The 13,136-nt window shown below is 40.8% G+C and overlaps 1 protein-coding gene across 6 annotated transcripts in view; it reads left to right on the top strand.

Moving 5' to 3' along the window:
- Nucleotides 1-13,136, top strand: part of NDRG3 (NDRG family member 3) — an 85,945-nt gene that overhangs the window by 32,402 nt on the left and 40,407 nt on the right. For 4 of the 6 annotated variants that reach the window (XM_067708047.1, XM_067708042.1, XM_067708043.1 and 1 more), the window contains one exon: nucleotides 3,702-3,737. The exons of the other annotated variants lie outside the window; for them this stretch is intronic. In XM_067708047.1, the coding sequence (XP_067564148.1) occupies nucleotides 3,702-3,737 (36 nt within the window). The remainder of the gene's footprint in view (nucleotides 1-3,701; nucleotides 3,738-13,136) is intronic. 6 annotated transcript variants of the gene reach the window in all.

The raw sequence follows: 13,136 nt of genomic DNA, 5'->3' as shown, positions 1-13,136 counted from the left end.
ATATATACAATTGAATATTACTCAGCCATAAAAAGGAACGAAAGTGGGTCATTTGTAGAGACGTGGATGGATCTGGAGACTGTCATACAGCGTGAAGTAAGTCAGAAAGAGAAAAACAATTATTGTATATTAACACATATATGTGGAACCTAGAAAATGGTACAGGTGAACCGGTTTGCAGAGCAGAAATTGAGACACAGAAGTAGAGAAAAAACGTATGGACACCAAGAGGGGAAAGCGGCGGGGGTAGGGGGGTGGTGTGATGAATGGGCGATTGGGATTGACATGTATACACTGATGGGTATAAAATGGATAACTAATAAGAACCTGCTGTATAAAAAAATTAATTAATTTAAAAAAATAGAAGAAAAAGAAACTCTGGATGCCAAACACTGTCAGACTGACCCAGTCATATCCTTTCTCCAGGATGATCAGTCACTCATGAAGCGTGAAGCCATTCTCCAAGAGGATCTGGCATCCCTTTGAGGAAAAAAAAAAAAAAGCCAAGAAAACAAGTGTTATATAGTCTTCCTCTGATTATTAGTACCTTTTCTTTGGGAGTCAAGCTGTGTACAGCTCTGTACATTGCATAAGGAACGTGGAATTTTTTTTTTATTTATTATTTTATTTATTTATTTTGGCTGTGTTGGGTCTTCGTTGCTGTGAGTGGGCTTTTTCTAGTTGCGGCGAGTGGGCTTTTCATTGCGGTGGCTTCTCTTGTTGCGGAGCATGGGCCCTAGGCGCAGGCTTCAGTACTTGTGGCTCGCAGATTCTAGAGCACAGGCTCAGTAGTTGTAGCACACGGGCTTAGTTGCTCTGCGGCATGTGGGATCTTCCTGGACCAGGGCTCGAACCCGTGTACCCTGCGTTGGCAGGCGGATTCTTAACCACTGCACCACCAGGGAAGCCCATGGAATTGTTTTTTTGCTAGGGACTCAACAAAGAAAAGATCACTTTGGTTTTTGGAGAGAATTGCATCTTTCTGCTTTTGGCATTTCCTTTTGCGCTCTTCTCAGGCTTCAGGGCCTCACAGAATGCTTCATGACTGTGATCACATGATAGTGAGTTAGGGAATTCATGCACACAGGGACAGCTGCTTCTCAAATTGCTCATCAGAATTTGTGTTTCTGTGTTCCAGGACCAAGATTTTAGTTCAGACTAGAGCGATTTTCCCTAATCTTTCTAAATAATCTGTAAAGGAACCTCTGGGAGCCCAGTAGGATTGAAGCTCTAATATGGTCTGTTTTGACATCATTATAAATTATTCCTCAAAAGATTAAATGAATCTTTAAGTTGTATATTACAAAATACTAAGTTACAGACTTTTTTTTTTTTTTTTTGGCCACGCCATATGGCATGCGGAATCTTAGTTCCCTGACCAGGGATTGAACCTGTGCCCTCTGCATTGGGAGTGTGGAGTCTTAACCACTGGACTGTCAGGGAAGTCCCGGCAAACATACTTTTTGTGCTATACCAAATCCTTTTTTTCTAAGTTTTTAATTACTAAAGGTAAGTTATATGCTCATTGTAGAAAAGTATAAAAAAAATTGTAATCACCCATAATCTATTTAGAAACAGCTGCTATTGTTAGTGTTTTGGTATTTTTCTTCTAGTCTTTTTTAGTGCATATTTTAATGTAGATGAGGTCAAACTTGGAAGACCATTCTGTAGCCTACTTTCTTATCATTTAATAACCGTATCATGTCTTAAACTGGAATGCAGTGGAATTTTTTGTTGTTTTCGACCCAAAGTCTTAACAGAAATATTTCAGCATTTAATTTCGTTATATTGGCTTATTCATTTTATAAATATATATTAACTTATACCCGGCCCTGTGCTGTATGTGGTGGAAGATGCAAGTTGAATCAGGGATCAGGGGCTCACTGGCTGGTCATTTATATCCTACTACAACGATCTACCCTGGTCCCTGAGAGGGCCCTTCCTCCTGCTTCTCATGTCTAACTAGATTTTAAACACAATGACTTCTCTGAAGGAGTTCTCAGGAATTGTATGGGGCTAGTGGGGAGCTAGGGAACTCTGTGATCCTTTTTACCAAGGGCAGCATTCCTTGGAAATGTGCTACCCAGTCCCATCTACGTGGCATCTTAGTTGTCTTTCCACGCTGTGACTGCATCAGACTTGACTTTGTGAACTTGGCTTCATGCCGGGACTAATACCTCAGACCGGCTGCCTCCACCACTCTCTGTCCTCTGTGTCATCTGCAGTCTCTCTGTGATGGGTAATCTATTGTGACTTTACTGCCACCTTTACAGAAATAAGGTGGTAGGATACAGAACTGTTTCTAAGAGGATCTTCTCGAAGGGGGATGGGATTGCTTAGTACTCCCTTGGCATCAGATTTCTTGATCTTCTCCAGAGGGGCAGCTTTGGGGAAGGTGCTGATAATTATTATAGCTCCACACCTTCTGGAAGCCGTTGTAGACAGATATAACACAGTTTCTAACTAACGAGAGGGGTGTTTTTTCTGGGCAGGAGCTTTTACTTTATGAAAAATCAAGTCAGAAGGTTTTCTTTTCCTCCCAAACACATCACTCATTACCCTTTTTATACTCTTATGTCATACTCTTGCAACTCTGAAATGCTACAAAAATGCCTCTGAGTCATTGGCATTGATTTTTTTTTTTTTTGGCAATCAAACATTACTATGATACAGTCTCTTTTTAGAAGGTTCGTGAATTCTCCTTGCATCTTTTGACTGTGTTTTACTTTTTAAACGATTCAGTGATTTGTCCTTTTTCCTATTAGGAGTTTCCTGGGATATACCAGTGTATTAGGAACCCTGTTTTATCATTCTTTCCCTCCTTCGATGACACCGCCTTTCTTCCTTGTTAAATTTCAGATCTTCCATTTCTGATCCACCTATATCTTTGTTCTCTTCTTTTTTTTTTTTTTTTTTTATTAAAGACACTTTTTCAATTTATTTTGGCTGTGTTGGGTTTTCATTGCTGGGCGCGGGCTTTCTCTAGTTGAGGAGAGCCGGGGCTACTCTTCGTTGCGGTGCGCAGGCTTCTAATTGCGGTGGCTTCTCTTGTTGTGGAACACGGGCTCTAGGCACGCGGGCTTCAGTAGTTGTGGCTCGCAGGCTCTAGAGCGCAGGCTCAGTAGTTGTGGCGCACAGGCTTAGTTGCTCCACGGCATGTGGGATCTTCCTGGACCAACGCTCGAACCCGTGTCCCCTGCATTGGCAGGCAGATTCTCAACCGCTGCGCCACCAGGGAAGTCCCTGTTCTCTTCTTAATCCTTTCTTTGCTTCCTTGTCCCGGGCACTCTGGCTCCTGCCTTTCTTTGCATGTCTCAGGGTTCCCTCTAGCTCCTTTCCTCCCAGGTACCTCCCGTGTGGGTTGTGAATGTGCTCTCAGACTCTGATCCATGTTTTACTCTCTCTCACTGCTCTCCTTAGGTAGGGAGACAAGTTACAGGCTTTACTGGGAAACCAGGCTCCTTTCCTTCATCTTCACAGGAAGCCTGCCAAAGTGTAGCCGCACCTCTAAAGGCTCACCTTTTGCTAACACACGTTAGGAACCCACCCGGCCTCCTCTGAAGCCCATTGATGAGAACCATTTTAGTTTTATGGCAACCAAGAGGCTGCACGTGCACTGCTTTCACTGTGAACTGAATTTGCTGCACATTTGGGGAAGCCACATGGGGAAACTGACTGTGTTTTCTGCCTTCTGTTGACAGAATGGTACACGAAACTTCCAGGACTTTGACTGTCAGGTAAGGACTGTACAAACACCAAGGAGGGCTGTGTACAGGATCTCTACAGTGCTCCCCTCCCTGTGCTGGTGGTGTTATGTAGAGGTGGATCTCTCTTCGTAGCTAATCATGACGCCTTCATATTCTTTTGGTCATTGGATCAAGTTTATTTAAAGTGATTTGCTATTGTGTTCAACAGTTGCCTGCCAGGTACCTGTTCTGTGGTTGTAGGTTATTGGGTGGGGCTTTCTCTTTGTAATTAAGATCTCCTTTCCTCAAATGTTATTGGAAACCCTAGTTACAGGTATCAAATGGTTGTCACCTCGCTGCAGAGAAGGCAGGGGAGGGGTATTTTGAGGGGAGACTTAACCAACAACAAACTCTTTTCCTAAAAGAAGAAGACACATTAAGTGTTATTAATATAAAATGCAGATATCTCTTGGCTTTATCTTTGGAAACGCAAAATTCAACCTGGCTCATTAGTATTTTCCTAAATGATATTGTTCGTCTTAGTCTGCTTTTGCCTATAGCTCTATTGCCAATTTGAAAATCAATAGAGTGAACCAGCAACCCTCCCTCCATCTTCCTACTTTATCTGTTGCCTGGCCCTGAAAGAAATGGGAGAAAGGAGTATGGAAATGGGAACCTTATAAGCCCGTGCAGCGTGACTCTCCTACTTTTGGGGTAGATGTCATAAGAGTGGCTATCAGAGGCAACATGAAGTAGACTCAGAGGGTACTAGGCAGGAAAGGAAGGTGCAGGGAAGCCAACTTCCTCGTGTCCAGGATTCACCCAACTTGTATACCCACAGGCGGATAGTTATTTTCAGATATATTAAGTTATGTTAAGTACAGTGGAATCTCTCCATATAGCATTAGAATCAAAAGGAAGAACTAATATCTGTCTCATAGGCAAACGAGTTATATCATAATAATTTATTGGGTACCTACTGTAGATACTAAACATACATCAACTCTAGTGCTTGGAACAATATCATTAGGTGGTTTTTATTAGAGATGAGGAAATTGAGAATCACATTTCATAACTTGCCATTGGGTGGAATTGGAGTTGAAAAACCCCCTTTGTCCTGAATCCATTGTCCATTCTTTCTCAGTTGGGAATGTCCAGAGCTGAGATGTGGCAAGGAGTTGAGTTGTGTGTAAAACTGAGGCTCCTTGGCAGGACAAATGAGACTGAGCCTCACTTTAGAAGGGGCAGGCTCCTTGTTACAGACTTTTTAATCCCAGTGCCAAACACCTCTTGGTGTGACTATTTGGTATACTTACATATACAACATAATCAGCCAAGTGCTGTTAGGGAATCATTTGCTATAGACCCTTACTCAAAAACAGGAAGTCGGGCTTCCCTGGTGGCGCAGTGGTTGAGAGTCCGCCTGCCGATGCAGGGGACACGGGTTTGTGCCCCGGTCCGGGAAGATCCCACATGCCGCGGAGCGGCTGGGCCCGTGAGCCATGGCCGCTGAGCCTGCGCGTCCGGAGCCTGTGCTCCGCAACGGGAGAGGCCACAACAGTGAGAGGCCCGCCAGTTTAACTTGATTGCTGTTAATATTTGATATAATTTACCTAGAAGGAGATCATTTGAGAGAGGATGACAGTAAAATTCAAGGTGAGGGATTCCAGAAGTAGTATATATATTCCTACCTAAAAGTGTGGAAGCATTTATTTTCATCAAATTGAGCACCCCCCCTTCAAAAAAATGGAATATTAAAAAATTATGTGCTTATTGCAAAATAGATAAGAAAATACCAAAAAGCCAAAAAATATAAATCACCTGTTATTTCACCAGTGTTAATATTTTGGTATATATACTTCAGGATTTTTTTTTCACACATAAACATACTTAGATATAAATGAAATTGAGTTTTAGAGATATAATTATCAATCACTTTTTAATATAAAGGCTTGAAAATAGCCTGGCAAAAATTCTTGATGTTTTGAGTGAAGCTCTAATATATTAACATGTTCTGGCCTCATCAAATATAACTTCTAGTTCAGTTCTGATACAAATGTTTGTCACTGTTTGTCACATGTCTGTTACTGGTTATGAATGTGTAGGTTCTCTGTGTTCTAAAGAAGAAAATATCATAGGCCCTTCTTTTTTCTCTCAACACTCAGGAATGCTCTTCATTCTCATCCGTCTCTTTGTTAAAGGTTTATGTGGTGTTCTGGAGACTGGGGGCATCTGGGTCAGGAGTCTAGGGACAGGTGATAGAAGGCCTAGGAAGTAGGAACTGTGCCCTGAGACATCTAGAGTGGCCCAGTTGGCCTGAAGGCTTCCCGGAGACCACTGGACATTCTTAGGAGACAAAGCAGAACAAATTTAAAGCCGCCCACTGGCATTGTCACTTAATGGAAAGGCACTCAGCCTTGACATTGGTGGTGTTCATTAGCATAAATGTGGCACGGGGCTAACTGAGGCCAGTTAATCTGGGCTTCCTTCTGGTCTCTGTCTTGCCTCAGAGAAATCTTTAAGGAATCTTTGATGATATTCCAGGAAGTTATCTTAACATCACAACCATGAGAGATCGTAACTTCAGTCTGAACTGCCTTTTCCCCCTTTACTAATCACCTACATGCTTTTTTTCCCCCCCCAGTAATTGAAAGTATACTTAAAATTGTACTATTTCTCTTGGTTCTTTGATTGTCCTAGTGACTTCATTGCTATATAGCTCCCCTGAGGCCAAAAGCAGTTGTATTGGGATATAAGAGTAATGAGGGGAGGGGTGCTTAGAGGTGACATGCTTAGAATTGCTGTAAAAGGAGAAAACCTATTGCCAGTTGAAGCAGTGAATCGGCAGGCTTATTGTCCATTTATCTACTTCAGTGCTGCTTAATTTTCTTCTATTTATGAGATTGTTTAAAAATTTGGAATTAGAGCTGAGACAAATGCTATATAGCTTCTTTGTGTTCGTGATATATTGCTTTAAAAAATAATTATACCTGGGGATTAAGAGGTACAAACTACTATATATAGATAAATGTTACAAGGATATATTGTACAGCATAGGAAATATAGCCAATATTTTATAAAAACGTTATTTATTTATTTTTTGTGGTACGCGGGCCTCTCACTGTTGTGGCCTCTCCCGTTGCGGAGCACAGGCTCCGGACGCGTAGGCTCAGCGGCCATGGCTCACGGGCCCAGCCGCTCCGCGGCATGTGGGATCTTCCTGGACCGGGCACGAACCCGTGTCCCCTGCATCGGCAGGCGGACTCTCAACCACTGCGCCACCAGGGAAGCCCTGTACAAACTTTAAATGAAGTATAATCCGTAAAACTTTTGGATCACTGTGTTGTACACCTGAAACTAATATAATACTGTAAATCAACGGTACCTCAACTTTTAAAAAAAAGATGGATTAATAAGGCGGTTAGAGGGATGGATAGACGGATAGATGCATGATAATTAAGTATAGTAAAATGTTAATGGTAGAGTTCAGGTGGTGGGTATACAGATGTTCACTGTAAGGTATTTCAACTTAGGCATATGGTTGAACGTTTTCATGATAAAATACTGCGGGGGGGACCAATGTTTACTTTTGTTAAAAAGTACACAAAACTGCTTTTAATTTTCACACAGCTCTCTCCATGGACATTTCCAGTACTTCTCCACATGCACACACACTTATGAACTTGTGATCACTATGTTTGTATAAATATCATCATTGTTATTTCTCACATGTTTCTAAAACTTCACATGTAGTATTTAATGTGTGTATATCACATGAGTAAATATGTTAAAAGATAACACTTGTGGGCTTCCCCGGTGGCGCAGTGGTTGAGAGTCTGCCTGCCGATGCAGGGGACATGGGTTCGTGCCCCGGTCTGGGAAGATCCCACATGCCGTGGAGCGGCTGAGCCCGTGAGCCATGGCCGCTGAGCCTGTGTGTCCGGAGCCTGTGCTCCGCAACGGGAGAGGCCACACAGTGAGAGGCCCACGTACCGCAAAAAAAAAAAAAAAAAGATAACACTTGTGTATAATCAAATTTAGAAAATGCAGAAAAGTATGAAAATAAAAGTTTCCTATAATCCTGTTCCCTAGGGATAACCGTATTTTATTTCTTTCCAGTTTTTACTTTTATATTCTGGTTATCAAAAGAGTACATGCTCATAGTTGAATATTTGGAGAGCACAGAGAATTATAAAGTAGCTAGAGAAAAGCTCACAGTCCTACAACCCAGGGGCAACCATGTTAATGTGTTCAGTGTTGAGATGTATGTCTGTGTGTATTATTTATTTATATTATTTATATTATTTATTTATTTTTATTTTGGCTGTGCTGGGACTTAGTTGTCGCATGAGGGATCTTTTTTTTTTTTTTTTTTTTTTTTTTTTTGCGTCAGGCAGGCTTTTTGGTTGTGGCATGCAGATTCTTAGTTGCGGCACACAGGCGGAATCTAGTTCCCCGACCAGGGATCGAACCCAGACCCCCTGCACTGGAAGCGTGGAGTCTTACCCACTGGACCACCAGGGAAGTCCCTGTATTTTATTTTCTAAAATATAATTTTTAAAGTTTATATAATTGGTCACCCTGGATGTACAATTATGTATCTCCTTTTCTGACTTAATATTAGAACACAATCTCATTTACGTGTCATTTTAAAACTTGCATAAAAATAATCTCTAATGGGGAATTCCGTGGCAGTCCAGTGGTTAGGACTTGGTGCTTTAACTGCCAAGGCCCGGGTTCAGTCCCTGGTCAGGGAACTATGATCCTGCAAGCCACGTGGCACAGCCAAAAAAAAAAAAAAATCTCTAATGGCTGCCTGTTATTTCACCATATGGCTATCCCATGACTTAACTATTCCATTATTTTTGGAAATTAGATTGCTTATAATATGTTCAGTTCACTGAACATTTCTATGCATAAATTATATGTACACGTTGGATTATTTCCTTAGATGGATTCTTGGAATGAACACACTTAAGGCTCTTGGCATATCTTGTCAAATTGCCTTCCACTTCCACCAGCGGGGTACTCAAGAAATATTAATGGAAAGTGAAAAGCTGCTGTCTGCCACAATATATCATTCCTGTAGAATTTGCTGATGATGGAGTGAACTCAAGAATGGAGTTCTTGCTCCTAGGAGAAGAACTCCAGGCCTGGCCAAGGGCTGAGTAATTTCATGCTGGCTGTTTAATTGCAGTAGCTCTTAAGAGGACTGATTTATAGAACTCTACTGTGAGGACTGGTTTTTTGTGCCACAGTTCAAATGTATGTATGTGACTGCGCCTTCTAAAGGGGTATAATCAGCTTTAAACTCTTGCAGGTCACTTGCTGAATGGGCGCTATTACAAAATAAGAATTCAGTGAAGTAAATAACTGAAAGTGCCTTCCACAGAAGAGAGGTGTTTGGAGACATCTGGGATTCAGCCACCTGCTACAGTCTGTTAGAGAGCTTGACCAGTTCCACGCTCCTCCCCTTGCCTTGAAGGATGTGATTGTGGCCCCAGTCCGCCTTTCAGCCTGTTGTCCCACTGCTTCCCATTGTACACTCCACCCACTCCCAGGAAAACTAGAATTATTGCTGACCTACCCGTCCTTCTGCTTTGTGCTTTTCCTTTCTGATGGCCTTTGTTCACAGGTCCTCCCCTTGAGATGCATACCCGTCCCCTTTTGGGTTTTTTTTCTTTTTTTATGACTGTTATTTATTTTTTATTTATTTATTTATTTTCTTATTAGTTATCCATTTTATACACATCAGTGTATACATGTCATTCCCAGTCGCCCAGTTCATCACACCACCGCCACCACCCCCAGCCGCTTTCCCCTCTTGATGTCCATACGGTTTTTTCTCTACTTTTGTGTCTCAATTTCTGCTCTACAAACTGGTTCATCTGTACCATTTTCTAGGTTCCACATATATGCATTAATATACGATATTTGTTTTTCCCTTTCTGACTTACTTCACTCTGTATGACAGTCTCTAGATGCATCCACGTCTCTACAAATGACCCAATTTCGTTCCTTTTAATGGCTGAGTAATATTCCATTGTATATGAATCGGATGTGGTACATATGTACCACATCTTCTTTATCGATTCGTCTGTCGATGGGCATTTAGGTTGCTTCCATGACCTGGCTATTGTAAATAGTGCTGCAATGAACACTGGGGTACATGGGTCTTTTTGAATTACGGTTTTCTCTGGGTATATGCCCAGGAGTGGGATTGCTGGGTCATATGGTAATTCTATTTTTAGTTCTTTAAGGAACCTCCATACTGTTCTCCATAGTGGCTGTATCAATTTACATTCCCACCAAGAGTGCAAGAGGGTTCCCTTTTCTCCACACCCTCTCCAGCATTTGTTTGTAGATTTTCTGATGATGCCCATTCTGACTGGTGTGGGGTGATACCTCAGTGTAGTTTTGATTTGCATTTCTCTAATAATTAGTGATGTTGAGCAGCTTTTCATGTGTTCTTGGCCATCTGTATGTCTTCTTTGGAGAAGTGTCTGTTTAGGTCTTCTGCCCATTTTTGGATTGGGTTGTTTGTTTTTTTACTATTGAGCTGCATGGGCTGTTGATATATTTTGGAGATTCATCCTTTGTCCATTGATTCGTTTGCAAATATTTTCTCCCATTCTGAGGGTTGTCTTTTCGTCTTTATGGTTTCCTTTGCTGTGCAAAAGCTTTTAAGTTTCATTAGGTCCCATTTGTTTATTTTTGTTTTTATTTCCATTACTCTAGGAGGTGGATCAAAAAAGATCTTGCAGTGATTTATGTCAAAGAGTGTTCTTCCTGTGTTTTCCTCTAAGAGTTCTATAGTGCCCAGTCTTACATTTAGGTCTCTAATGCATTTTGAGTTTATTTTTGTGTATGGTGTTAGGGAGTGTTCTAATTTCATTCTTTTACATGTAGCTGTCCAGTTTTCCCAGCACCACTTGTTGAAGAGACTGTCTTTTCTCCATTGTATATCCTTGCCTTCTTTGTCATAGATTAGTTGACCACAGGTGTGTGGGTTTAATGTTGTCTTGATTACTTCAGCTTTGTAGTATAGTCTGAAGTCAGGGAGTCTGATTCCTCCAGCTCCGTTTTTTTCCCTCAAGACTGCTTTGGCTATTCGGGGTCTTTTGTGTCTCCATACAAATTTTAAGATTTTTTGTTCTAGTTCTGTAAAAATTGCCATTGGTTATTTGATAGGGATTGCATTGAATCTGTAGATTGCTTTGCGTAGTATAGTCGTTTTAACAGTACTGATTCTTCCAATCCAAGAATGTGGTATATCTCTCCATCTGTTGGTATCATCTTTAATTTCTTTCATCAGTGTCTTATAGTTTTCTGCATACAGGTCTTTTGTCTCCCTAGGTAAGTTTATTCCTAGGTATTTTATTCTTTTTGTTGCAGTGGTAAATGGGAGCGTTTCCTTAATTTCTCTTTCAGATTTTTCATCATTAGTGTAAAGGAATGCAAGAGATTTCTGTGCATTAATTTTGTATCCTGGAACTTTACCAAATTCATTGATTAGCTCTAGTAGTTTTCTGGTGGCATCTTTAGGATTCTCTATGTATAGTATCATGTCATCTGCAAACAGTGACAGTTTTACTTCTTCTTTTCCAATTTGTATTCCTTTTATTTCTTTTTCTTCTCTGATTGCCGTGGCTAGGACTTCCAAAGCTATGTTGAATACTAGTGGTGAGAGTGGACATCCTTGTCGATTTTTTCCAGGTTGTCCATTTTATTGGCATAGAGTTGCTTGTAGTAGTCTCTTAGGATGCTTTGTATTTCTGCATTGTCTGTTGTAACTTCTCCGTTTTCATTTCTAATTTTATTGATTTGAGTCCTCTCCCTCTTCTTCTTGATGAGTCTGGCTAATGGTTTATCAATTTTGTTTATCTTCTCAAAGAACCACCTTTAATTTTATTGTTCTTTGCTACTGTTTTCTTTGTTTCTATTTCATTTATTTCTGCTCTGGTCTTTATGATTTATTTCCTTCTGCGAACTTTGGGTTTTGTTTGTTCTTCTTTCTCTAGTTCCTATAGGTGTAACATTAGATTGTTTATTTGAGATTTTTTTTGTTTTTTGAGATAGGTTTGTATAGCTATAAACTTCCCTCTTAGAACTGCTTTTGCTGCATCCCATAGGTTTTGGATGGTCGTGTTTTCATTGTTATTTGTCTCTAGGTATTTTTTTATTTCCTCTTTGATCTCTTCAGTAATCTCTTGGTTATTTAGTAACGTATTGTTTAGCCTCCATATGTTTGTGATTTTTTTGCTGTATGTGGGCCTCTCACTGTTGTGGCCTCTCCCGTTGCGGAGCACAGGCTCCGGACGCGCAGGCTCAACGGCCATGGTTCACGGGCCTAGCTGCTCCATGGCATGTGGGATCTTCCTGGACCGGGGCATGAACCCGTGTCCCCTGCATCAGCCGGCAGACTCTCAACCACTGCGCCACCAGGGAAGCCCTGTTTGTGTTTTTTACGTTTTTTTCCCTGTAATTGATTTCTAATCTCATAGCGTTGTGGTCAGAAAAGATGCTTGATATGATTTCAATTTTCTTAAATTTACTGAGGCTTGATTTGTGACCCAAGATGTGATCTATCCTGGAGAATGTTCCCTGTGCACTTGAAAAGAAAGTGTAATCTGCTGTTTTTGGATGGAATGTCCTATAAATATCAATTAAATCTATCTAGACTATTGTATCATTTATAGCTTGTGTTTCCTTATTAATTTTCTGTTTGGATGACCTGTCTATTGGTGTAAGTGAGGTGTTAAAGTCCCCCACTATTATTGTGTTTCTGTCTATTTCCTTTTTATACCTGTTAGCAGTTGCCTTATGTATTGAGGTGCTCCTATGTTAGGTGCATATATATTTATAATTGTTATATCTTCTTTATTTTAAAGTCTGTTTTATCTCATATGAGTATTGCTACTCCAGCTTTCTTTTGATTTCCATTTGCGTGGAATATCTTTTTGCATCCCCTCACTTTCAGTCTGTATGTGTCCCTAAGTCTGAAGTGGATCTCTTGTAGACAGCATATATATGGGTCTTGTGTTTGTATCCATTCAGCAAGCCTGTGCCTTTTGGTTGGAGCATTTAATCCATTCACGTTTAAGGTAATTATCAATATGTATATTCCTATGACCATTTTCTTAATTGTTTTGGGTTTGTTTTTGTAGGTCCTTTTCTCCTCTTGTGTTTCCCACTTAGGGAAGTTCCTTTAGCATTTGTTGTAGAGCTGGTTTGGTGGTGCTGAATTCTCTTAGCTTTTGCTTGTCTGTAAAGCTTTTGATTTCTCCATTGAATCTGAATGAGATCCTTGCTGGGTAGAGTAATCTTGGTTGTAGGTTCTTCCCTTTCATCACTTGAAGTATATCATGCCACTCCCTTCTGGCTTGCAGAGTTTCTGCTGAGAAACCAGCTGTTAACCTTATGGGAGTTCCCTTGTAATGTTATTTGTTG

The sequence above is a fragment of the Pseudorca crassidens genome, chromosome 15 (assembly GCF_039906515.1).
Source record: "Pseudorca crassidens isolate mPseCra1 chromosome 15, mPseCra1.hap1, whole genome shotgun sequence".
NCBI lineage: Eukaryota > Metazoa > Chordata > Mammalia > Artiodactyla > Delphinidae > Pseudorca > Pseudorca crassidens.
This window is presented reverse-complemented; position numbering and strand designations above follow the sequence as displayed.